Consider the following 25710-nt stretch of genomic DNA (forward strand, 5'->3'; position numbering starts at 1 on the left):
GGATTAATATTTCATCTGGCTATTTGGGGGTTTTGGTACTAACAAGCTACGTAAATAGCAGAGTTAGAAACAGATGCCCCACCACTTAAAGGATAAGCCACGCACTGAGACCTTCCCACTTTTTTGAGGAACAGCACAGATTACACAGAGTTTAGAGGTTGGGGATAAAGGCAGATATGCTTGATCAGCGGATGTAGATTAGGGTTATGCCCATACTTTCACACTACATGAATTTTGGACAGTGGCGTATTTTGACTATTTGCTATGAATCAAAGGAAAAAAATGTGCAATTACTTGACAATAGTTCATTGTATAATGGCAAGTACTGATATTAGCAAGCTGTACTCTATGGGCCTGATGCAGAATTGAACGTTACCTGTTTGCATAGCGCAAAATGCGTGTTTCCACTCCGCGCATGCCCACAAAAACCCACAAGTGCCTGTGCAGAGTTGCACGCATCCACACTTTCGCCTGAAGAGGTATGGTGGGAGAGGAAATAAGCAATCTAAGATAAGCCGATTGCAATAAGGGTGTGTGCACGGAATTGCAAGCCAATGCAGATACGCTTTTTGCAGCTATTATTTGTACCAGCCTATGATCGTCAGCACTAGCTAAATGCTTATTATTGGCCGATTGCTGTTTCACCTCTGAAGCTGTTGTGTGCTTTCCTCGTTGATCATGCCTATATTATAGGATTGTGTGTATATATTAAAAAAAAACATTACTTTCATTTGTAAGGGAGAAGGAAGGTTATACCTGCGGTATTACATGAAGCCTAACTGCAAATGTGTTTTTCCTATGAAAACAAGTGTTTTTTTACGTTTTATTGCGCTTACAACCTGGTTCTGTGTATGTTGGTGTAAGTGTGCCTGCCATAAACCTGGAGCATATGCAGAGTCCGACTCGAAAGCGAATTGGGTGTAAAAACAAATATAGCTCAACCTTCGTGCCAACTCTGCATCAGTCCCTATATGAGCTAAATATGAAAGAAGAATTAATGAGAAAAAAATATTTTTACTATATGAAGTGTATCTTTTTAATTAAAGAAACGGTCAAGATAATTTCAGAACACAACATAAAATGTGGGTAAACGCCATATACCCATTGATGTTTTTCTTGTACTATTGTTTTTAATGCTAGTACAACGCATGTAAATGGCGCTGAAAACGAAAACCCCATACCCCCACTTCATGTTGTTCAGGATTCTGCCAGCATTACATTTTTCAGAACGCTTTCTTCTAAATCTACTCCAAAGGAATGCATTGGGAAGGCCTAGGCGGTGTCCAGTATCCTCCTGAACACGAGAAAATTGCAATAGCGTTTGTTTTGGGGGTTTTTAGAGGCCTAAATGATTCAAGGTAGATAAATATCCATGTATGTGTCAGATTTGGGAAAACAATGTTCATGTATTATTTCAGCATGGGTTGCTGATATAAAGTAACCGTATAATAACGGTTCTCCTGAGCTACACATATGGGCAAGTTGTGGACACTATTGGAGTGCATCACTTAAAGACACTGACTGATTCCATTATTGCAAAGCAACTGTGTGGGTCATTTTACTTCATGTCAGCAGTCTACAAACCTGACTAGGCTACCATCAGAAAAATAATCCAACAATACAAGAAAAAAACACTGTAAAATGGAAGTTTCATTGCAGCAAATTCACTAGAATTGAAAACTAGAGATATACTGTGAGCTAGAAATTCCCAAGGTCGCAAGCAAGGGATAGTACGCATGCAAGGTCGTTTCCTGAACTAAAAGCAATAATGTGTTTTATTGATAAACTATATGGCAATGTACTGTATGGCAATGCACTGTATGACAATGTACTGTATGGCAATGTACTGTATGGCAATACACACAAATTTAGTGTCACAAAAAAGGATCTGTTTAGTACATTAGAGTACTCAGCAATATGTCACTAACCCTAACCCTGACAGTAGGTCACTTGCTAACTTATTTGAGAACATAGCGATATCCTAAAACTATTGAATACCAACATTCTGACACATGGCACAATATTACCATTACACTACAAGCTGCTTCCACTTTTGTTATGATAGGTTGGTGAATATATTGGTTCAGTTTTTTATTTTGGAGGGGTTTTTTGTACAACGCAGACATTGTGCATTTTGCACACAGTAACATACACAGCTGAAAATTCATTCATTATTATGTGTCTGTATGTGGAGTGATTGTTCTCCCATGTTTTAAATGTGGTTTCTGACCGTGGAACCACAGTGTTCTACAATGCCCAGCTGACCTCATACTCTCCTAGAATTAGAGAGTGGACTATTTTCAGGTGTACTGGCGGCTCTGGGTGATGAGAAGAATATAGAGAACAGCTGTGAAACAGAAATCCACAGGAGCTTCTCATTACAGTTCTTTCCTTTGTGTTGATCTCCACAGCTCTTGGAAGGCCGGCCGTGAGGCAATTACATTACGCTGGCATTGTTTTAAGAGGAAGTTGTGTGCGTAAATAGAGTAGTTGGTTAGTTTGTGCTGGGAAAAAAGATGAAAAAAGTAAGTTTGACAGGCCAGCTTTATGAATGTCTTCCTTATATTGATGTAAAATAAAAGAATTTTTGTTTGGACTAAATGAAATAAAGCGGGATGTTTATTGTAAGGGTGTAATAACAAGCTAGGCTCGTTCCACCAGTGCACAGCAGGAGCCAGTTAACCATTTATTGCCTGTTGTAGTTGGGAAAAATGTTGGCGCCAACTTTTCTTTTCTTGTTGAATAATACAGTTACTAGAGAAAGTAAGATGAACTTCTTCCACTTTTCGTTTCTCATCCCCCAAGTGTTTCTGGATTCTGATAAGTGTAGCTGAGGGTCCACAGTACAATCGCACGCAGCGGCACCTATTCACTGCAATACCTACATTCATTCCACAGTGCTCGGCCTGGAATTCAATTGCTCATATTAGTGCTGCTTTATTTATGACAAAATCTGTCTTCCTGTCCTGATGTGATACTTATCCCCCTTAGCTTAGACCCCACTAGTGTTACAGAAGCTGTCTGTAGTTTAAGTTGTGCAGTAGTTGTGCTGGCTCATTGTCAGCTCATCCAACCTCCTGACTGTTTGTTCTGAGCTGTCAGGCTAGAGGATTATAGTGTTGGGAACAATGTAGGGGGTCTGACTTGTATCAATGCTTTGCTGGTAGAACACTGACAAAAACAGATATGCTTCTCGTATAGGAGTGTATACACCATCAGTGGCAATGTAGTACATTAACCCCTCCATTACTCCATAGAACCAACATACAATACACTGGCTATAGTGTGTGCATATAGGTTACATGTGTTGCACTCCAGCTGTTGTACAGAATCATCTATCTGAGCATTAGTTGATTTAAATTATGCTTAAATTATATTGGGGATTATGATGTCAGCTTCTGGGTGCTTAGAATATTATTTACACATTCTCTCTTTTTCTTTGTTGCCCACCTGCAGCTGAAAGAAGTGTTTGCACTGACGGAACCTCAGGAAAGCCGAAGATGGCTGCCAAACGGAAAGGCGGCCTGAAACTAAACGCTATCTGTGCCAAACTGAGTCGGCAAGTTGGATCAGAACAAGGGTCAGATCTAGGAGATGCTGAAACTGGACTAGTGGAAAACAGTGAAAGGGAGGGGGAACAAAAACGAGAAGCGGATCCCACGGACAGCCTCAGTTCTGATCAAAGGACTGCTGAGGAAGATAAGCGACGTAGGGAGGTTATAGAGAAATGGGTCAATGGGGAATACACAGATGAACCCCCTGAAAGGACGAACAAAATTTGTAAGAAAATAGGGATGGCTGAGCTTCCCCCTGAAGGTGTCTACATGGTACAGCCTAAGGGGTGCAGCGATGATGAAGACAACACTGAGACAACTAGGGCCTCCCAAGGCAAGAGATACTTGGAGGAGAGAGATTCAGAGAGGACAGTGTCCAAGGAAATAGAAACGCCTGCAAAACCAACCTCAGGGGCACCCACAGGTGAGTGGCATTGTGGTTGCCAAAACTTATAGGCACTCTAACCTCAAACATTTAATTTGCTTGATTGTGCCTAGTAATTCTAGACAGTACAAACTATGAACAAGCCTTAGGAAGTTGTGTATGTCCCCTTTGACTGTTCTCTGATATTGCCATGCAGCCAGTGACAACAGACCTGCCACGTGGCCCCAGTACCACGTCTAAACCTATGTATTGTGAGAGGATTATTACAGATGACTTGCTAACAGGAGGATTATGGGAAAAAGGCAGCAACAACTGCAGTCTAGTGAATGGTAGGCTCTCGCAGCAGGGTTCATAATACCTTGTATAGAGGCTATGCAAGTCCTGTTGCATTATTTTTTTTGTATATTCATCTCTTAATATTTACATTGGTCAGATGGAAATTATAAAATAGGATTAGTATACTCAATTATCCTGGTGAGGACACTGGTTTTCCTAATACACATTACACACTGTCTCATAATTAATAATCTCAGGTTAAAATTCACCTCCCACTCACTTCACCTGCCTGTCAATCTGTCATTAAGACATCACATAGGGGCTGTCATCAGTTCGTCTCCTATCTTTTTAAACCATGTAATACATTTTCAATATGACAGTCAGATGGACAGCAAATAGCCTGCAATCCTGTCTATATATGTTTGTGTGAGCATTTAGACGGTCAGACTGTTAGCTTGGCTGGCTGCGAGTGGCAGGGCTAGGCTCATAATTATGCATGAAGATATAAACAGAGCTGTTTAATTATCCTTCACCACATCAGTGACAAAGTAATTAACAAACATTGTGAGATCAATGGGAAGATGTGTGACCTTCAACAGACGCCCATAGGAAAGCATTTCCCTCTATGGGACAAGGTGACTCTGTTCGTCGTGTGCACTGATACAGACAAACACGCATAAACACACAAATGACTGAGGGAGTACACACGGCTGCTTCTTGTGGGATCTCTGATCACTCAGACCAAGATTCCTCCTTCTTTAGTGTTTTCCTTCCAAATATAGCCAGCTCTTGCTATTTATATATATCTGCCTGAGTCCTGTGTCCCATGACATATAACCAAGGGACACTGGGGGAAGCCTTCTTTGCACTGTGTGTATATAGAAGTCTATCACTCTTAATTGCTTTCAAACCACAGACATTTAACATAACATGTCCAGTCCAAAAGAACTGCATACTGAGCTCAGTTTGTCTTGCTGTCAGCATACAAAGCTAATCGGTGTTATTAATGATCTTGCTCATCAGTCTACCACTACATTCGCTAATGGTCATGAACTGGATGTGCACTATACAATACAGCTACGTGAACCGTTAAGTGACGGAAAATCTCACACTCACTTAAACTGTGCTTGCAAATGTTAGACCAAAGTATCATGTTCGGTCACTCCCTGACTGCTTGTCTAGTGTACAAGACCCTGAAGGTCATTTACAAAGTGCAAAATCCTCTTTGGTGGCACTTTGTGCTTCAATGTGCACCTAAATTTCTACAGAAGTACGGCTTTTGTGAAGGAGAAGAGTACGGCTTTCAGCTCAGTAGTAGCAGCGGTTAATGAGCTTATACACGGAGCGGAAAAGTTGCACCTAGCAAGCAGATTTAATTTTGTAGTCTATTGAAATAGGATAATAAAGGGGTGAAGAGGGCACATTTTAAGGTATTTCTATGGTATGCAGAAGGGTGCATGACCGTTCTGAAAAAAAGGACTTTATTTTTGCACCAGCTATGAGCTGAAGAAGCACGGGTCGCACTTCAGTGGAAAAGGCAATTTCTTAGGTGCACTTTATCCAGTGTAATAAAAACACAAAAGTGCCAGATCCTGGCGTCCACTCACTCTCATGAGAATCAATGCCTTAAATGAGGTCATAATTATCATTGCTATAAAAAACTGAATTTAATGAAAGGGGTGTTTCTAGAGAAGTAGGGGTTGGACTTTGATATGACACACAGTATTGCACAGAGTTTCCCACCTCCCTAGACACACTTAGTTTGCAGAGAAATAGGTGTGTACATTAAAGTGGGCTGAATAGGCCATCTAGGTCTCCCAGGCCAAGATCAATGTGATTTGTGGTACACTTCATGCATGAAGCCCTCACTGTAATAAACATTAAACCGCTGCACAGTATTTAGTTTTTATTTATTTTCTTTTAAAGCTACTATTGGCTTTGCTCAAACTGCAGTTTAGCATCTCTACTATATGTAGCACTACTAATTTACACTAAACTTTGTTTAGTTTCTGACAGTTTTTCAGTTTCTTCAGTAGCTTTTATGCAGTTGCCACTTATTTTGTCTAGGACAAAATGTCGACAAAACAAATAATGAACAGACTATGAACAAATATGACTGAGTGACAGATATAGTTCAAGGTATACACTCTTGGAAATTGGAGTTATGTTACTTGGATTATGTTCATAATATTTAAAATGTCTATTGAAATAGCAAGACTCTTCTCCTTCTTTAATTTATATTACTATTAGAAAATCAAATTAATCCCCCCAAAAAGCCATGATTATTTATATTTCATCAGCTATTTAAAACCTGTAACGTGCTTTAGCTCAGTATTATAAACGTCTCTTTTAAACTGTACCCCCCTACTTGTCAATTGCTTACTTATCCTTATCTCCTTAAAAGACAGCCTTACAACATAGTCAGGAAGCAGGTTGATAGATGTGCCTGAAAATCTTTTCTTGCCTGTGTTAACTGATGGCAGCCAGATCTCCTGCAGGGTTATTGCACCTGCTCTGGCTGTGTATAAGGAGGAAAGGTGTAGGTGTATGGACCCAGGGAAGTCCTGTGATACTACAAGCTGTCGTTTTTCAGCATAAGAGAGCAGCTCCGAATAGATCAATGTTAGTCTAACGGGCTCACTGGGAAAAAAATACTGTATGGCTATTAATATTATCTGAACCTGTCATTATCAGGCTGTAGGGAATGGTTATTTCTAGGCAGAATTGCCAAAAGGCCATGGCCATGTGCTGTCTATTTTATTTATATTTAAAATAATGAACATATATTTTCCAGTTACACCAGCAAAATTTACAGCATATATCAACATAATGTATACAGCAGCTACTATATACTGTGGGTTTTGTTTTTTTTCCATGCTGCATATTCTGAGCATGTTGTCACTGCTCCTGACAAAGTAGTTTCCTTTATAATGGCCAAAATTCTTACATACATTCCACAGCATTTATATTTTAGACATTTACTCAGGTACATTTAGTCCATGCATCTTGATAGACACGACTTGGCTCTACTTCCAGTAAAATGACTTTCGTTCGTATTAGGCCAAAGCGGGAGAGCAGAGACATTTATGAAAACTTTGTTTAATGTACTGAAAAGCCATCGCTGAGAACATTTAGGGAATTGATTTTCTTGCCATTGATGAACTCCTTTTTATTTTACCACAGTATTAATTACTTTTTTTTTTTTTTTTTTTTTACAAATTAATTTAAAAGTCATAAAACCTAGGGAGTGAGCCAGATGTGTGTATTGGAAAAGGATGGAACAGGCTGTGTGCTCTGTGATTCTGAACATTTCACTCTTCTGCACATACAGGAGAAGCGTCCTCGCTGCGAGATTATGCAGCCAACACTATGAATGAATTCCTCGGGATGTTTGGGTACACGCAACCCAATGTGAGAGATGAGCTTGTAAAGAAAATAAGCTTTGAGAAAATTAATGCTGCTACCTCAGAGCCCACTTCTGCTGAAGACCCCCTAAGCAAGCGAGCCAGGTTCTCCAAATATGAGGAGTATATCCGTAAACTTAAAGCTGGGGAGAACCTGTCCTGGCCTGCACATGTAGTAAAGACTGAAGAACTCAACTCCAAACCTGTACAGGTCAAAGAGAGCGCACCACCGCTGCAGCCAGCACAGCAGCCCCTATCTATTAGAGCCCCAGGACATGAGCCAGTCATTGCGCAAGAACCGAAAACCACCGTCTTGCCTCTTTCGACAGCCAGCAGCTCTCATATGCAAGGCCTTATGTCTCGAGCTTCCAAATATGACTTTTTTATCCAGAAGCTAAAAACCGGAGAGTCGTTGAGGCCACAAAATGGAAACACCTACAAAAAACCCTCCAAATATGACCTGGAGAATGTCAAATACCTTCACCTTTTTAAGCCTGGTGAGGGGAACCAGGACATGGGTGGTTCTATTGCTTTTAAAACAGGGAAAGTTGGGCGCCCTTCCAAGTACGATGTACGCAATATTCAAAAGCTCACTCCATTGAAAGCAGCAGCAGTTGTCCCCAGTATATCCCCCGCTCCTCTCACAAGTACTCCCACCACTCCTGTGCCCGCCTCCGAGCAACCAGTAACATTGCCTTTCAACACTCCAGAATATCTAAAATCAACCTTCTCCAAGACGGACTCCATCACTACAGGGACAGTCTCCACTGTTAAGTAAGTACCTGCATTTAGTATGGGCATTCTGTCTCCCTTTATAGGCTACACCTATAGATAGCTTATCTAATAATTTTATTAATAGTTCAGATTTGTAAACACAAGGACAGTGTTAGTAAGAAAAGGAAGGCACAGTACGTCCCCTTATGGGGGCAGCACAATGAGCTGAACTGAACAATGAAGGCAATGTGTCTGAGGAATTAGAGGGTTAGGTTCAGTGTGTGGGAACAATTTGGGGGCTTGTATGAAGTAAAATAGCTTGTTAATCTGTGTTTAATAGGGATTTCTGTCTATGTATGCGTGGAGGCAATGAGAACATTGTAGGCAAGGTATAAGACGCGGGGGTTGTCTATAAGTAAATGGTTCAGAGAGGATTAAAGTAATGTGAGTGTGGTTAACTAACAGCCAGATCCGGGAGTGTGGCATGAGACGGAGCTGGATAGGGAGCTGAATGGACTCTAACCAGCTCTGCCCTGTCTTTCTCACCAGGAATGGACTGCCCCCAGACAAGCCCCCAGAAGATGTAAATATTTACCAGAAATATATTGCCAGGTAGGAGTGGTTTGTATGGAGGTGGGAGATTGTTTTCATCTGTAGGCCCAGATGACATACACCCATATGCCATTTCTCTCTAACATCTACACTAACCCTTCACCCTGATGGGTTCAGGGAGAGACATCACACACCGAATGCCTGTTCTGTCTGTATATGGACTGTGTGTGGCTTCTATGCATGCTTTGCATTATCTGTGTGGCTGTTTCCATACAATAAAGTACATTATCCATTACCAATGCAGTCCACCCTGTCAAAGAAGCTAATTTAATGACTGGGTGACTAACGTGTTCATGATATATCTCTCTTTGCCAATTATGATATCTCAGTCACTTCATTCTCCTTTTTATCACATACCTCACTTTCTATCTACTTTTCCCTCACTGTATTATTTTGCTTGTAGATTTTCAGGCAGCCAACACTGTGGTCACATTCACTGTGCATATCAATACCGAGAGCACTACCACTGCCTGGACCCTGAGTGTAACTACCAGGTAAGGGCGCTTTAACCCTAAACAGATGATGCTTCCATCACCCTCCTCCCTCTTGCTACATTACGAAGTACAAGTCACAAACGTTATGGAAATGTTAAACATTGCAGACACTAGCAGTGCAGTAGTGTAACTGTCCCCTGCCTTCTTGTGTTCTTTGCTCAGAGATTCACCAGTAAACAGGATGTGATCCGCCATTACAATATGCACAAGAAACGTGACAACTCTCTGCAGCATGGCTTCATGCGGTTCAGTCCATTAGACGATTGCAGTGTTTATTATCATGGCTGCCATCTAAATGGGAAAAGCACACACTACCACTGCATGCAGGTGAGTATTTTGGTAGCTATGCTAAAAGTGCCATTAGACTTCCAGAGACAAAGCCAATTCCCTTCAGATTTAGGATCAGGGATACTGTTCCTCAATGCTGCTTAGTTTGTTTACTACATGAGTGCTCCTCTTAAGGACATTTTTCCATGAACACAGTCTCTTGTACACCAAATGTGGAAGTGTCCACTACTGCACTGGTATAGGGGAAATAAATAAGGAAGCACGCAACTCTCTATTAATGCCGGGAAAACCTAGTGACATCACAATTATCAAGTCACTCAGAATACTACTAGGGGGAGAGAAAATTACATAGATATAGGAGAAATGTGAACGAGATCTCTGCCTACATCCCAGCACTAAAAGATACCGTGCAAACTTGATGACGGCTACTACTGGATCCAGGTTACACTGATCCCATCAATGCTGACAAAAGGGAAAACCCCAACATTGTGGGAATTGCACTTATTAGGTACAGGTAAAAATGGAATGAATATAAATGTATATTCTCCTATAAACATAACGTGATCTATTACAATATGCTACCAGAAGAAAGTCTTTCTTGACCTAGAGAATAATATGTAAATAAAGATATAAATTTAAACTAGGCAAAGAGATAGAAACAAGTTATTCCTGGTCCAGCTGACACAATTGCAAGATTGTGAAAACTGCTTTGGACATTATAAGTATAAAAACAGCTTTTGTCACAAAGGGGTTGATTTAGGAAAATAAAAGTTGCCCCTTATATCATTTAAGGTAAATCAATATCCAGCATTCTACAAATATATTAACTGATAAATCCAGACCCTGGTCTCACACTATACTGTAAACATGTGACTCTCACCTCTTAGCTTTACATATAAAGTGGATTTGGTTGATACATACAAAGCCAGCACCCTGCTTTATTATACAACATACACCCCACCCTGACCCATCACACTGCTCTGGTAACACCCTTCTCCTTGATGCTGCATGCAGGTCCTATCTAGCCCAAATACTCAGGCAACACCCTCTTCTATTCAACATAAAAGTGACATCACTCTATGCCCCCTATCCTCATAAAATGTGACCAATCTAGTGCTATATTGTGTTCAGCTGCTGTCAGAAGATTAATGTTCAGTCACAACCTATGTAGATTGGTGTATTTTATATATAAATTTGTATTGCAACATGTTAATTGCTCTGCAACTGAAGAAGAGCCATAAAGCCAGGTAAAAGTGATTGGGGAGGATCATGTTATTGCATCTTGGGAAAAACAATGGCATAGGACAGGGTCCGTTTTCCTGTAAACAATTATATACAGGAGTAGAGTTACTCTAAGAGATCCATACATGGGGAAATTGGGAGTTTTTTTGGTTTCTAAATATATGTCCTGCTGAACATAACTATCAATGAGTAGGTTTACAGAGGAAAGTGCTTTGCAGATCCTTAAAGAGGTTTGTATTATTGATGTTCTGAATATTAAATGATGAAAATAAATGCAATACCATACAAAAGAGGAATGATTACATGTTCGATAGTACAAGATATGTTGCTATTTTCAGTAGTATAATCTGCTACCCGTGGAAGCACTGATTAGGTACATGGTAGACTGGTACAGAGAGGGTTTGAGAATGCTCTTCTGGCGCTCAGTTAAAAGCGAGGACAAAGTATAAGGCTTTGTTTGCTCTTTTAACAGGCGTTATTTATCTATGCCCATGTTTAAGGGCACTAAAAGTAATAACAGGCAAGTTTTAATCATCATACATAAAGGTAAATTATATAAGTAGGGGTAAATTTGTATGGGCTCATAGTAAAGTAAGAGTGAGGATAGCCGATTAAGAAGTGTGTCATATCTGCCTACAATATTTTTTACGGGCTGTTTAAGATGAGAACTAAATCTGGCATCCTATGATTTACACTGTAACTTATAGTTGTATTTTACACTGGAATACACTAGAAACTATGAAATCTATAAATGTCATATTTATATGTAACACCTTCTCTGTGCTATTGCTTACAATGTTGTCCTGTGACTGGCTATAGAATAGCTGACCTGTATCCCTGTCTAAGTTATGGAGGATCTAGTCAGTGCTATTGGTCGCTTAACACTTTTCCATACTACAATTAAAGGTGTGATGAGCTGGAGCAATGAGATTTGTGTAGGACACACTTTGGTTATGTCCATAATTGGTGTGGATAAATTTCAGTTCCTTGTTTATACAAAGCCCACATTTTTCAAGCTTTAGAATCAAGTGCCATATTGCAAATTATTCCTCTGCAGCTTTTTGTTTAATCTTTTTATTTTTTTCCTGATCCCGTGGCGGGGTTCTGCTTTTTTTCAAGGTGTCACGAGCGAGTATGCCTTTGTACAGCAAACAGCTGGAGATTTTTTTTTTTTCGTTTTGGGTATTTGTCAGAGGGTTTTGTTATTGTCTGTTCTCATCAACCTGCTAGCAGGACAGGAGCGAGCAGAAGGCGGCATGGGAGGTACTGCTTGTTCCCTCCCCTTCCCTCCCCCTTTTCACTTGTGAGATGGTGCAGACCCTGGCACTTGGCTCCTGTTTTTCCCCCTCAGCTGCCGCATTTGCAGATTCCGCACTTTTTTTTTGACTCAATATGGCAAAGTTGCCCGGTTTGCCTGGAGACAGATGCCAGAGGGAAGACAAGTTGAACATTCCATTAGTGACGTGATGACTTTGAGCTTGGACTCACTAGATCTTGTACATGTTCAGCTGCTTTTTGCAGACCACCCCCTCAGCATAATCTTGTTTTTTCCATCTCCTTTTCCCTAAAAGTGATGTACAGCATGCAGTAATTGGCAGCATAAAAATCATAGCGGGCTCACCTCTACATAAGGTATATAAAGTACACATGAAAATAAGGTATAGATAAGGATTAAGAACTATACTAGAATGTTCTAAGCAGTTTTTTCTTGTTCAGGTAAACAGAACCGCAATCATATTGTGTTAAGGTGACTTTCTCTGTTCCCCAGGTTGGATGTAACAAAGTCTACACCAGCACCTCAGATGTGATGACACATGAAAACTTCCATAAGAAGAATACTCAGCTGATTAATGATGGTTTTCAGCGTTTCCGAGCCACTGAGGACTGTGGCACAGTAGATTGTCAGTTCTATGGCCAGAAAACTACTCACTTTCATTGCAGGTAATCATGCCACCACTTGAGAATTTGAGTTTATAAAGTAGGTCAGGTAGTGGAACGGAAACTGAGCATAATACCCATTACTCCTAATTCTTTATACATTCTCAATACGGATTGTACACATGCTGTGAGGTTACAGCTTATCAGGCAAGAGGTAAAAGGTATTAATCAGCAGGAAAAGGTCTATTAGCCGTGTTGGATGAGACTATTTCCAGTTATTCACATAACAGATTTAAACTCTTCATTTGTAGGAGGTTTGACACCAGAAACTACACTATTCTCATCTCTCTCTGCTTTTTGCAGGCGTCCAGGATGCAGCTTCACTTTCAAGAACAAGTGTGACATAGAGAAGCACAAGAGCTACCACATAAAAGATGATGCTTATGCAAAGGATGGATTCAAGAAGTTCTACAAATACGAGGAATGTAAATATGAGGGATGTGTGTACAGCAAGGCCACAAACCACTTTCACTGTATCCGCAGTGGCTGCGGCTTCACATTCACCTCCACCAGCCAGATGACCTCACACAAACGCAAACATGAGAGGCGGCACATTCGCAGCTCGGGGGTACTCGGGCTCTCATCTTCCCTTATTGGGGGAAAGGACAATGACTTAGAAGAGTCCAGCAACGATGATCTCATTGACTTCTCTGCTTTGAGTAGCAAGAACTCTAGTCTGAGCGCCTCCCCTACGAGTCAGCAGTCTTCTGTATCCCTGGTCCCCACGGTTTCTGAGACACCTTCTCCACAGACGCTCAAATCCACCAGCACCATTCCACCTACAACAAAGATCTCCACCCTCCTGTCCCAGACATTGCCCACTAATATGCCCTTGGCTTTAGCCTTGTCTAATTCAACACTCCCTGCTGGAACTGGCCCATATATTCCTATCATGAGTGGTCGTGGAGGCACCTCGTTGCCAATCAGTGCCAGTAATATAATGACTGTAGTTGCCCCAGACTCTTCTCCACTGTCTGCTTCTGGGGCCAGCGATCAAAACAGCACTTCTCCAGCTGCTATATCCATTATGGAAAGGATTTCTGCAAGTAAAGGGGTAATCTCTCCTATGATGGCACGGTTAGCAGCAGCAGCACTCAAGCAGTCTCTGACACCTGAAGCAGGTGAGCTTGTCTAGTAGATCTAACTATGCCACACTATGCTCTGTATTTCTATTGGAAACTTTGCTGAAGAATGCAATAAATCTTGAGCACTGATTGGTGTTATTGCGTAGCAGTCTGCTACATACCCAGGCTTGCTTTAAGTTGCAATAAAGGGGTGTGTGGTTTAACAAGATAATCCATGGATTGCTTATTAGTTGGTTTCCATGCTCTTTCTAAATAGTTAGTGGAAAAGTCCGAACCAATAATCGCATCTGAATTAACAGCAAACACTTTTTACAAGTTGTTTTTACTCTGATTTCCTCAAATTATATTTTGCCACAGGTGGTGGTCAAGTACCAGGGCGCCTTAGCTTCAAATCAGAAGCTCCAGACACAGAAGGATCACTGCTCCAGAACAGCTCTCAGGAGCACAGCCTGGACCTGAGCTTGAACAGGTGAGAATGGCTTCCGTGACACGTGTCACCTTCAGGTAGCAGCCTTCACAACCAAGGGAGCTTCAACATCCACATATTATATGATTACTATTAGCATTTATTTATATAGTGTTAGTATACTCTGAAATGCTATTATATGATGCTGTATATTAATAGGCATACATGGGCAGTCTGTCCACTCTTGTAATTATGATAGACCTCTTTACAGCAGTGTGATTACTTGAGCAGCCGGCCTTACGTACCTTTTTAGGATGTATTTACTAGGTAACTTTCTGTATTAAAACATGTGTTTCTGTTATTCAGTAATGAGCCCAACAGTCAAGACACAATATCTGATCCACTGCTCCATCCCTCTCTTATGAATAAGGTGAGATCAGTGATGATTGATGTGATAAAAATAAATTCCATTCCAGTCCAATGTGACACAACTTTACTCCATGGCTGAATGCAGAACAATGCACAGAATGTTTGATATAGGTTGGGTTTCTGAAACTACTGTCTGACCCGTTTTCCTTTTGGCAGATCCAGCACTCCAACTCCAACACAGGATGCTTGTTGAGCCTGAAAGCAGACCCTGACAGCAGTGACTCTGGGGCTGGGGAGTCCACTCATTATCTTGGCAAAGTGATGAAGGCACTTGATAGGGAAAAGCACACAGAGCCCTGGAAGGCATACCTGCGCAGGTACCATGCAGCTGTCATACAAAGGGGAAATCGTTACTAGAGGACACATAACTATGATGATAACAGTCTGACTTGTGTAAATATTTCTGTATTACCAGGTTTGATCCAGCAGATGTCTGTGACCATCAGTGTGATTTTCTGCACAAACTGCATTTTCACTGTGTTGTGGAGGAATGTGGAGCCCTCTTCAGCACCCAGGATGGAGCCATAAAACATGCCAAGTAAGTGACTAAAGTAAGGTAATGCAAACTGTCATATAGGAAATACCCACATACTTCTAGTGGACCTTGTCTGTAATGCTGATTCTCTTCTTAAACAACACTGTTTGCCCTTTCTGATGTATTCAATTCTCTAATTGCAGCTTTCACTTCCGGACTGATGTAGGGACTAAAGGCAGCTCGGAAACACCTTTTTCAGGAGAATCCAAATTTCCCCCTATGCCAACATCACCCACAACAATGACACCTGGCTGTGAGGTTCCTGCTCCCTGCCCTGCCGTTGTCCCATCTAACCCTACTCTTCTGGCATGGAAGCAGCTGACATCATCCATACCACAAATCCCCCAAATACAAGCCTCCATGCCCAATTTAGCTTTGTCTCCAATAGCAACTACTTCTCTTGAGAATGCTAAACCTCAAGTCAAGCCAGGATTCCTGCAGTTCCATGAGAAGTGAGTGCTCCAGTACAGACTTCAGCTGAGAGAGTGTTGGACTTAGTAATGCTGGGCTTCAGAAGCTCTTCCTTTTACTGCCTATGCTGCAGCTATATTCTAGCTATGTTCAATGCTTATATAAACATACAACCTGGTGATAAATGTACTGTTATGTTTCAATCAAAGAGTTATATGTACAGTGCAAAACTAGAGATTTCAGTTTGGAGTTGATTTTATTGTCTTTGTGTTTTCTTGTAGTGACCCCTGCCTGGCGACTGACTGCAAATATGCAAACAAATTCCATTTCCATTGTCTGTTTGGAAACTGCAAATATGTGTGTAAAACTTCGGGTAAAGCGGAGTCCCACTGCCTTGACCACATCAACCCCAATAACAGCCTGGTGAATGTACGGGACCAGTTTGCATACTACTCCTTGCAGTGCCTGTGCCCTAACCAGGTTTGTGTATCAGGCTTGTAGTCACCATACCTAGCATATAGGCCAGAATAGAAACGTTTACACTTGCTCGACAGCATCTGTCAATTGAAATAAACCAATGACATAGGATCAAGACTGTAAAAAAAAAAAAAAGTGTTTTATTACAAATGCTGCATAGGTCTAGTAAAGTTACCACTTTCATCTCATGTTTTTTTCCATGTATCTTCAGCACTGCGAGTTCAGGATGCGTGGGCACTACCACTGTCTGCGGCCCAGCTGTTACTTTGTCACCAATATCACTACTAAGCTTCCCTGGCATGTGAAAAAGCATGAGAAGGCTGAACGGCGAGCAGCAAATGGCTTCAAGTACTTCACCAAGCGAGAAGAATGTGGCAGAATGGGTATGTACAAACGCTCAGGACCACTGATCTTTTCACCATTTTCCAAGTGGTAATCCTAGTTGTGGACAGAGAGAGGACTATTTAAGTAGATTAAGGTTTTTTTTTTTCCTTTTGTAGTGCAATACTAATAGTGCTTGACCATGACACTGCTTCCCATTATACCACTATGTATTTTCTTACAACAAAAGTGTGTTAATTCCATTGTATGTCACCTTTGCTAAAACACCAGTTGTCCTGTGCTTTCAGCTGCTACTATAAAGATGGAGCCTGTAATTACTGCAACAGTCATTTGACAGTGAAACTAATTTGTTTTAAACTAACAGGAAAAAAGGCTCAGAAACATTAGTCATGGTGTAGCAAGTGTCCCCCTCCTCAGGATTTCTTGTATAACTGAAACGTTTGCAAACAAAACAGAAGGGCCTCACCCTGTTAACTCATAAAGAATTCATGTCCCAGGTTAATAGTGGCTTGCAGTAACCACGGTGATCAGTATCAACATACACGAGCCAGTCCCGTGTCCTCTTACAGATGTCAGGAGACGGCTCTTATTTGTTCACCTTTCGGAGTTACAGGTGCCGGGGCCAGCTAACAAAGCCAGGCAGTGCTGTCATGGAGACTGCAAGTCCTCACCTGCCATATACTCCACCTGTTTGTTCTGGTTGCTAGAGAAGCAACGGTCAAAAAACTGGAAGATAGAACTTATTTTTATCTGCTAGAATCTGTGAATCAGGGCGGGAGGGGTGGATAAGAAAGAAATATTTCCTAGTAGAGCCGCAATCTGTGGTTCATGTACTCCAAGGTGTACATTAGATGATAGAAAAATGAACATGTTAAAGAAGGTTGAGACGCCCTGAATTCGAGGTGTAGCACTACATCTGATATCTGCCTCTTCAATTGCAAATTGATAGATATATGATGCAGAAGATAAAATGTCCCATGTAAGAATACTACACATTTACCACTCATCATTATTTAACAAACCATCATATCCGAACATATAGTTTTTGAATTAAAAATTGTGTTCATGGGGTAAAGTTCAGCCAAAAAAACTATTAAATAGGGCTTTTAATATTTTCATAAAGATAACTATTATATCTAATGCACAATTGTTACAGACTAGTTTTGTGAATTTGGAGTTTGTAACCTCAGATTTAGAGTGAATTATTTCAGTATTGTTTATACGAAGTTAACATTTAAAAAACTGATCTATTTTGAACCTTATACACAACTTTTGGAGTTACATGTGGAGGCAGCATGAGTTAATCCCATCTTATAAGCATTTATATCATTTTTACTGTAGCAGTTTTAAAAATGACTTTAGATGTTTTTCAAGAAGAACTCCACCCAAAACTAAAACAACAACAATCTGGGTGGAGTACAAAGAGAGGTAAAATACGCTCATTTACCTGCTTCAATTCATTCACTGGATCCACCAGAATCCCTGATGGTCTAATGGTCCCCTGCTGCCCTCCACTCTCTTCTTACCCATCTATTAGACAACCAGGTGGAGGGATTATAGACAACTGTTCAACTTGTTTTAAACAGAGCAAGTGGGAAGTGGAGAGTGTAGTGTGACTGAGGCAGTCAAGACCTATGAGATCCAGCAAATAAACCAGAATATGTAAATAAGCACTTTTTTTATTTTTTATTTTAACGCTTTGTACCCAGGTTACAATTAAAACAAATTTCACCCAACAGTAAAAGTTTAACTCCATTCTTGTGAATTTGTCCAGTGGTGTCTGAGAAGTACCAAATCAACAGGTCCACAACAGGTGCCATTATAAAATGTATCCTCAAATTACAAAAACCTATTAATCTTTAAGTTAAAGTCAACAGATGGGATCCTGCACAGCAGCAAGAAACAGTTCATGCTAAACACAGGATCTCATCTTCTTAAGTTTTGCCCTAAACACAGTGAATGGTTTACAGTGATTTGCAAAGCAAGATACATCAGGCTGTTCCTGACCAAATAGCTTGCAGTCAGTATGCTCTCCTGAGTTTATCAACAGAATGGACTGTTACTGTCTTCACCAAAGACTCTACTAGTTCTTGAATACAAACATTAAGAGCTTTCTCCCTTTGTGTTTCAACTTACAGGCTGCAAATACAATCAGGTAAACAGTCACTTTCACTGCATTCGTGATGGCTGTCAGTTCTCCTTCCTGCTCAAACACCAGATGACATCACATGCTCGCAAGCACATGAGAAGGATGCTGGGAAAGAACTTTGATCGGGTACCTGGCCAGGTAAATTAAGATAGTGAAACGTGTTTTAGACAGACATTTACAAGACTGATAGTGTAAGAACTCCAACCGTGATATAAGGTATCACAAGACCAAAGCACTTCTAACATGCTGCTGTTTTTCAGGTGGTGTCACACACTTCCATTAGCAGCAGCACAGCCCCCAGCCCTTCCTCTACGGAGAACCCCTCATCGTTCCAAGCCACATCCCAAACCATGATGGACACAGAGACAGACGAGTACATGGACTATACTGGAATGGGCAGCCCTGGTGGGATGTCATCCGAGTCCTCCAACCTTGACCGCAGCTGCTCCAGCACTCCGGTGGGCAATGAAAGTACTGATGCAGGTAATTGTGTAGAGAGAAAGCTATAAGCGATAGGTCTGATCTCATATTAAGGATAGATAACATCTTCCTTACCTATAGCCAGGGCACGTGATGTGAATTGTTTCACTTTAACATGATTCAAACATTCAGTCTCATCAGTGTGTATTAACAAACATTAAACCCCATCTGTATGGTACAGTTTTCTGAGCCCCTCTTCAATTTAGTGTTTCATTTCATCTCATCATTTTCTCTTCAGCTTCTCATTTGGTTCATTTTGTTCTGTTTCTTTTTTCCCCCTTTCTGTTCTGTTTTCCTGCTTCTCTCCACATTCTCCAGGCTGCCTGGTCCCTTCTGCTTCTGACGACGCTCTCACCCACAATGCACCTCCAGCAGCGGCTATGCCTCATGCTTCTTCCTTTCCTCCTGCCCTGATCAGGCCTCCCCTCTCTTCCCTCCCTTACCTGCTCTCTCCATCCTGTGTCTCATACTCCCTGATCACTGCCAGCCTGGGGGTCAGCAGGGGCATTGTGGTGCCAACAAGCAGCACTCCAACTTTCACACCAGTTATAGCCACTCCAGCTCCAGTCAAAAGTGATGTCCCACTAGTACAAGATGCAGCAGGTACCTTTCAGCTTCTTACACACCACACATTTATCCTAGGGTATGTGTCAAGCACAATATTTGTATCGTCCAACAAATAATTACCCTACTGTTTCACTAGATTGCACAATCCATTTCACCATTTGTACATTTACGCATATGTTAAATTAAAAACGGTCACATCCCTGTAATAATTATTTTGGTGTTTTTTTGTGCATACCCAGTTTATGGTAAGAGGAACCAGGGTTCTAGCATAAAAAGATGGGCTCTAATAGTCCCATAACCTTCCTGTGTTCTAGTGCTGCTGAAGGACTGTTTAACACGGACTCCCACCCAATAGGCTCTGATATTGTATATAATTAATAAGCCCCACACATGGAAGGAGGCTATAAATGACAAGGTTCAGTCTTGTGGCTTGGAATCACATCACTGTCGCTTTTAGGGCAAAGCCTTGTGCTTTGTCCTCACTTTTAACAGAGCATTAGAATACTGTTCTCAAAGCCTCCCTGCAGCATAATGTACTAAGTACTTTTCAGTGCCACCATACAACTCTATTGTATTGTAAAGTGCGTTACTACTTCTGAAAGCTGCAGGCAACTTTGACATTAAAGCAAAGCGACCGCTTGTTACAAAGTGCGTATATAGAGGGCAATACACATAATTTTTTGGACTGTTATTGATTGTTAAGGTGACTTTACCAGGCTTTAAGAACAGGCACTGAACAAGTTATATGAACACCCATATATACAAGCCCTTAATCTGGTTAAATGTCTGATATTCACGGTATTGAAGCAATGAAGATTGATTTAAGTGTGTGTGTGTGTGTGTGAATTTAGACTGTAAGCTCCAATGGGGCAGGGACTGATGTGAGTGAGTTCTCTGTACAGCGCTGCGGAATTAGTGGCGCTATATAAATAAAATGGTGGTGATGAAGGGTTAAAACGATGGTCAAATATTTGACTCCAGAGTAACAACCACAGAATAATTAGATAACTGTACATGTTAAAATACAATTAACAGTGTGATTGTAAGAAGCACTGCAATGGGTTTGCAGTTGTTTGGGATGTGCAAAAAGATATTTAGGGCTGATTCAGTGAAAGCTTTGACAAATATTCACGTATGGTGTTCTGATCAGAAACTGCTGCAGGCACAATCATGGAATCATTGATGGCCCTGCTGATTACTGATGTAGAACGCTTGCTGGGGTTTTGATGCAATATGTGTTTTACATTGTAACATGTGTGAAGAACAAACACACATTGGCATAAATGATGAGTGTTTTCTCACATGTGTATTGAGATGCAGAAAGATATATAAAAGAACTCACAAAACATCATTCTCAATAAACTATTAAAGTGTAGTCTGTAAAAGACTGTAGATGTTAAAGAATTCATGGAATACATAAAAGCCTTCTTATAAACTTGTGCTTATCCCTCTTCCAGGATCTCCTTCATTTGCAAGTGACTTACCCTGACCAACACCCAGCTTCCCCTAACTAATATGTTGTTCCAAAAAAGTTTTCAGTTCTTGTGTTGGAGTAGATAATTCCCTGACAAATTCACTACAGTACCTCTAATAAACAACATCTGAATACCGCAGCATGGTGCTGGTGGAAGCACTCTGCAATTTTACTATGCACTGGGGAACTGGGGGCTTCTTTAAAAAAAGATCATAATGTTATTGGATTTAAGGTTCTATTTATACAATTCAATAATTATTGGGATAAATAGTTAATCTACAAATTACTTAACACAGCAGACTAATTAGTCCATTATTAGCACGTATAATCTTCAAGCAGAAATACTAGGAAGCAAAGGGGCGTCTTCCATTGTACACGGAAGTGTTCTGCAAAACAGAGAAAAAAGTTGTGTATAAAAATAATTACCAGATTTTTTTCTGAATCCTGTAGCTGTTTTATGTTACATGCGTATAGTGAGAGAAACCTAAGCTGCTGTTTTGTCATTTCATTAACCTATCATTTAATATTTAGTGGCAAATTCAATTGTTGGCGGGATTGCCGAAAATCCCGCTGTAATTGTACGCGGAAAATCAGTTACTACGGTAAAATACTCGCTGGATGTCAGCTGGCAGCTCCCTGAGCCGCGAGCGGAAATCCAGCTAGATTTTACCGTATTAACTATAATAGTTTTAACGCCGCGGAACTTTGGGACAATTGAATATGCCGCTTAATGTGGGATTCTACAAAGACAACTTTTACTATATTTTGTACAGGAATTGTCTGTTGGCATAGCACATATCCCTGTATAGAGACAATCCCTCATGCCCAATCTTGTATCATTGCAGGAAACACCATTACCATGCCAACAGCTTTGGGAGCCAAAAAGCGATTCTGGATCATTGAGGATATGTCACCTTTTGGCAAACGGCGCAAGACGGCTTCTTCTCGCAAAATGCTGGACGAAGGGATGATGTTGGAAGGATTCAGACGTTACGACCTGTATGAAGATTGTAAGGATTCGGCTTGCCAGTTCTCCCTGAAGGTCACTCACTACCACTGTACTAGAGAGAACTGCGGCTACAAGTTTTGTGGGCGAACCCATATGTACAAGCATGCCCAGCACCATGACAGAGTGGACAATCTTGTTCTTGATGACTTTAAGCGTTTTAAGTCCTCTCTTAGCTGCAACTTTCCTGACTGCCAGTTTTCTGGCAATAGCACCCATTTTCACTGTTTGCGCTGTGGCTTCCGCTGCACTGACAGTACTAAAGTGACCGCTCATCGCAAACACCATGGCAAGCAAGACGTAATCAGTGCCGCTGGTTTCTGTCAGTTTAGCTCTAGCGCTGATTGTGAGGTGCCCGAATGCAAGTACAAGCTGAAGTGCTCACATTTTCATTGCACTTATCCCAGCTGCAAGCACACTGTAGTGGGAATGTCTCAAATGGACTCACACAAACGCAAGCATGAAAAGCAGGAACGCGGGGAGCTACCCTCTGTTTCTCCTGGCCCAGAGGGGTCCACTCAGTGTGGTGTGGAGTATGACCTTCACAATGCACCAGTGAACTTGGACAGTTCCCTGAATTTGAGCACAGACACTCACAACTCTCTCCTATTTCTACAAAATGCTGCTGGAGTGGGTCTGAATGACTCGCTGGACCTTAGCAAGAAGCCGCAGGATGGCGCCGACACTGGTCCCAGGGAAAACACTCAGACGGCCAATTGTGGCGATCCTGATGATGACTTGTCTCAGGATGAGGAAGATGACGACGACGAGGAAGAAGAAGAGGAGGATGAAGATGATGAGGAGGAAGATGATGAGGAGGAAGATCTGAACACAGATTCTGAGGATTCTTTGCCTGATGGTGAATGTTTACCTAGGAAAGGAAACAAAGAAAGTGCTGGGGATTCCACAAACCACTGTGATACCTCCCAAACTCCATTGAATCTCCACACATCCCTTTAAATACACTTAAAACTTTGAATGTTTTTTAAGTCACCCCCTTTGAGGGCCCTGCTCCCTCCACCCATAAAAAACCCCAAAAACACAAAGAACAAGTGAAGGAATAGGAACCTTTAAAAAAACAAGAAATGCAGCTAAATGTTTTCTGCAAGAATGGACTCAATCAAGTCATCAGTAGATAGAACTCAAGGGGGACGCTTCTGTTTGCTGGCCTCCTCCATTACAATTCATTCATACTGGTGCTTGAGAGCAATGGGATAAAGGAAATTTGTTTATGACTCCTTGTGACATGAAGTCCTTCAATAGGTCCTTTCATAGGGGGTGAGAATATAGTGTACTTGTTACTCCTCCTCTTTCATCACAGAATAGAGGCAGCTCCTATGTGGTTGTGGCAAGGGAGGAGGTCAGACTGGTTGGGTTTGGGTATTTATTGACTAGCATTATCGGGCGCCCTGCAATGAGGCTCTCTCTTGTTCTTCCAGTTTCTCTCTGGGCTGTTCCCGGGAAGCTATTGTTTTATTTTATAAATATTTATATAGAAAGCTTTCCTCTGCACCAATTGCTCTGGTTTATTTATTTTGGCATTGTTCTGGCGAAATAAAAATAGGACTTTGCTTATGTAAGCAGCCAGAAGAACCTCACAACTATAGGGGGTTACCTTCTGTCCTATAGGACATGCTGTTACTGCTTGTTAAAATACTGAAGAGATTAGTGGGGTGGGGTTGGAGGGGTGATGTGTGTCATAAGAGGTGGGCTTCTTGTGGCACCTTGTGGAGAAAGTTCCCTATAGAAAACCATTACTGCTCAGGGGTCAGTAAAGCCACAGCTCCGTTGCAAGAGGAGTTTCACCTCTAGCCCATCTGTAGTGACCTCTGTGACTAAGTCAGGTGACCATGCATTAGAAAGCAATGTTATAGAGGCTACACCACAGACCAACAACTATAGCACAGGATGTCCTCTCTCTCAGGTAGAAAACTATTTAGTGAAGAACTCCTTTATTTAGGCATGTTCAGATGGATTAATTAAAATTCTACATTTTCTTCCCATTTGAAAAGATGTAAGTAGAGCATTCTGATTCTATTCTCTTAGTTGTTTTGGTCACTAGATGGGGGATGCATTACCTCAGTCTAGCCAAGTTTTCTGCCAAAGGACAGCAGTGTATGATTATTAAATCAATGGGTAAGATCTCTGATCGGGGTTATTTGTATGTGAATTGGGCTGTCAGTAGCATCATTTATAATACATGTATTCAAAACACTACAGGCTAACTTCCATCTTTTCCCACCAACAGATAAACATCACACAGATCCTACCCACCTCACTGACTCAGATGTATTCTATTTAATTACCCTTAACAAAGCAAACAGCAAAAAGATTAGGGGAGGAAAACCTCAAGTGTTTGCAACTAACGTGTCAGAGCAACAAATTCATGCGGATTTAAAAAAAAGTTGTACAGTATTTTTTCTGTAAAGGTTATATAAAGAACAAAAAAGGAAAAAAAAAATCAAAGTAATCTTGCAAAATAGGGCTGTGTAAGTATCTGAGCATCAGCAGACACGGACCTCAGCCCTAGTCCCTGCTCTAATCCCCACTTTTTGGTTTTTAGCTTCTGATTTCTGGAAGTCCTGAAGTTTGACTTCACTTTAGCACTGAAACGCGTGATTCCGACTTTTAACTTGAATTTTATAGAAAACAAAATAACAATGTTCAGATAATATGGAGGATTGTAATCTTCAGATCGTTAATATACGTTTTTAGTTATATATTTAATTTTGTGGGTTTCTCCCTCAATCAGTTACATGTGTGCTCTTTTTTTCCTTTATAATTTTTTTTTTTTTTATAATCTGTGAGATGAGTCTGGGAAATAAATGCCTCTCAAACCTTTTTGCAGCTGAGGTGACCAATAATATATTGTTAGAACAATAAAGTGCAGCGTCACAGACGCCAAAGGTTCGTGGTATGAACACAGGAAAATATAGTAATGTTTTCTACTTTGTTTATATGATGTACAACACCACAGAGGTCTCAGAGATCCTCTTTAGTGATGCACTGATTTATTATTTGTGTATCGCAAACGTTTCCTCTTTCGCGTGTAAGCAGTAATTGGACCTACAAAAGCATCAGGGATGGGAGTTGAAAGGAGAGTTACTCAAGACACTACAAACTCTAAACCATACACTTTATAGCACCCTTATGGCAAACAGAAATAATTATATTCAATGTAGCAAAAATGACAAAAGAAAATTGAAAAAAAAAAAAAAAAGAAATGAAGAAACGATCAGGTTGGAGGTTTTTCTAATCTTGACTTGATATTGCACAGTAGGACGTAAGCCATCTCCAACTCATCTGCAAAATTTAATGTGTCATTTTTTTAAAAAATGTCCGTGGAAACAAAACTAAGGTCATCCTGGCTAATTACAGTTTACTATCTATATCTGAATACTGTGTCTGTATATTGATATAGGTATAAGCATGTGTACATTTG

General features: G+C 40.9%; 1 protein-coding gene across 5 annotated transcripts in view; it reads left to right on the forward strand.

The window, feature by feature from the left end:
- CASZ1 (castor zinc finger 1) overlaps positions 1 to 25491 on the forward strand; it is a 129587-nt gene extending 104096 nt beyond the window's left edge. For 2 of the 5 annotated variants that reach the window (XM_075190242.1, XM_075190240.1), the window contains 18 exons: positions 3457 to 3978; positions 7547 to 8393; positions 8883 to 8945; positions 9349 to 9439; positions 9602 to 9766; positions 12738 to 12910; positions 13211 to 14028; positions 14350 to 14461; positions 14765 to 14828; positions 14984 to 15144; positions 15243 to 15365; positions 15506 to 15814; positions 16055 to 16253; positions 16462 to 16633; positions 18731 to 18879; positions 19002 to 19224; positions 19540 to 19824; positions 22108 to 25491. In XM_075190242.1, the coding sequence (XP_075046343.1) occupies positions 3501 to 3978; positions 7547 to 8393; positions 8883 to 8945; positions 9349 to 9439; positions 9602 to 9766; positions 12738 to 12910; positions 13211 to 14028; positions 14350 to 14461; positions 14765 to 14828; positions 14984 to 15144; positions 15243 to 15365; positions 15506 to 15814; positions 16055 to 16253; positions 16462 to 16633; positions 18731 to 18879; positions 19002 to 19224; positions 19540 to 19824; positions 22108 to 23228 (5553 nt within the window). In that variant the 5' untranslated portion in view covers positions 3457 to 3500 and the 3' untranslated portion in view covers positions 23229 to 25491. The remainder of the gene's footprint in view (positions 1 to 3456; positions 3979 to 7546; positions 8394 to 8882; positions 8946 to 9348; positions 9440 to 9601; positions 9767 to 12737; positions 12911 to 13210; positions 14029 to 14349; positions 14462 to 14764; positions 14829 to 14983; positions 15145 to 15242; positions 15366 to 15505; positions 15815 to 16054; positions 16254 to 16461; positions 16634 to 18730; positions 18880 to 19001; positions 19225 to 19539; positions 19825 to 22107) is intronic. The other 3 variants (XM_075190243.1, XM_075190241.1, XM_075190244.1) reach the window with 3 other exon arrangements.
- Positions 25492 to 25710: the final 219 nt, after the last annotated feature.

This window comes from Mixophyes fleayi, chromosome 11 (genome assembly GCF_038048845.1).
Source record: "Mixophyes fleayi isolate aMixFle1 chromosome 11, aMixFle1.hap1, whole genome shotgun sequence".
NCBI lineage: Eukaryota > Metazoa > Chordata > Amphibia > Anura > Limnodynastidae > Mixophyes > Mixophyes fleayi.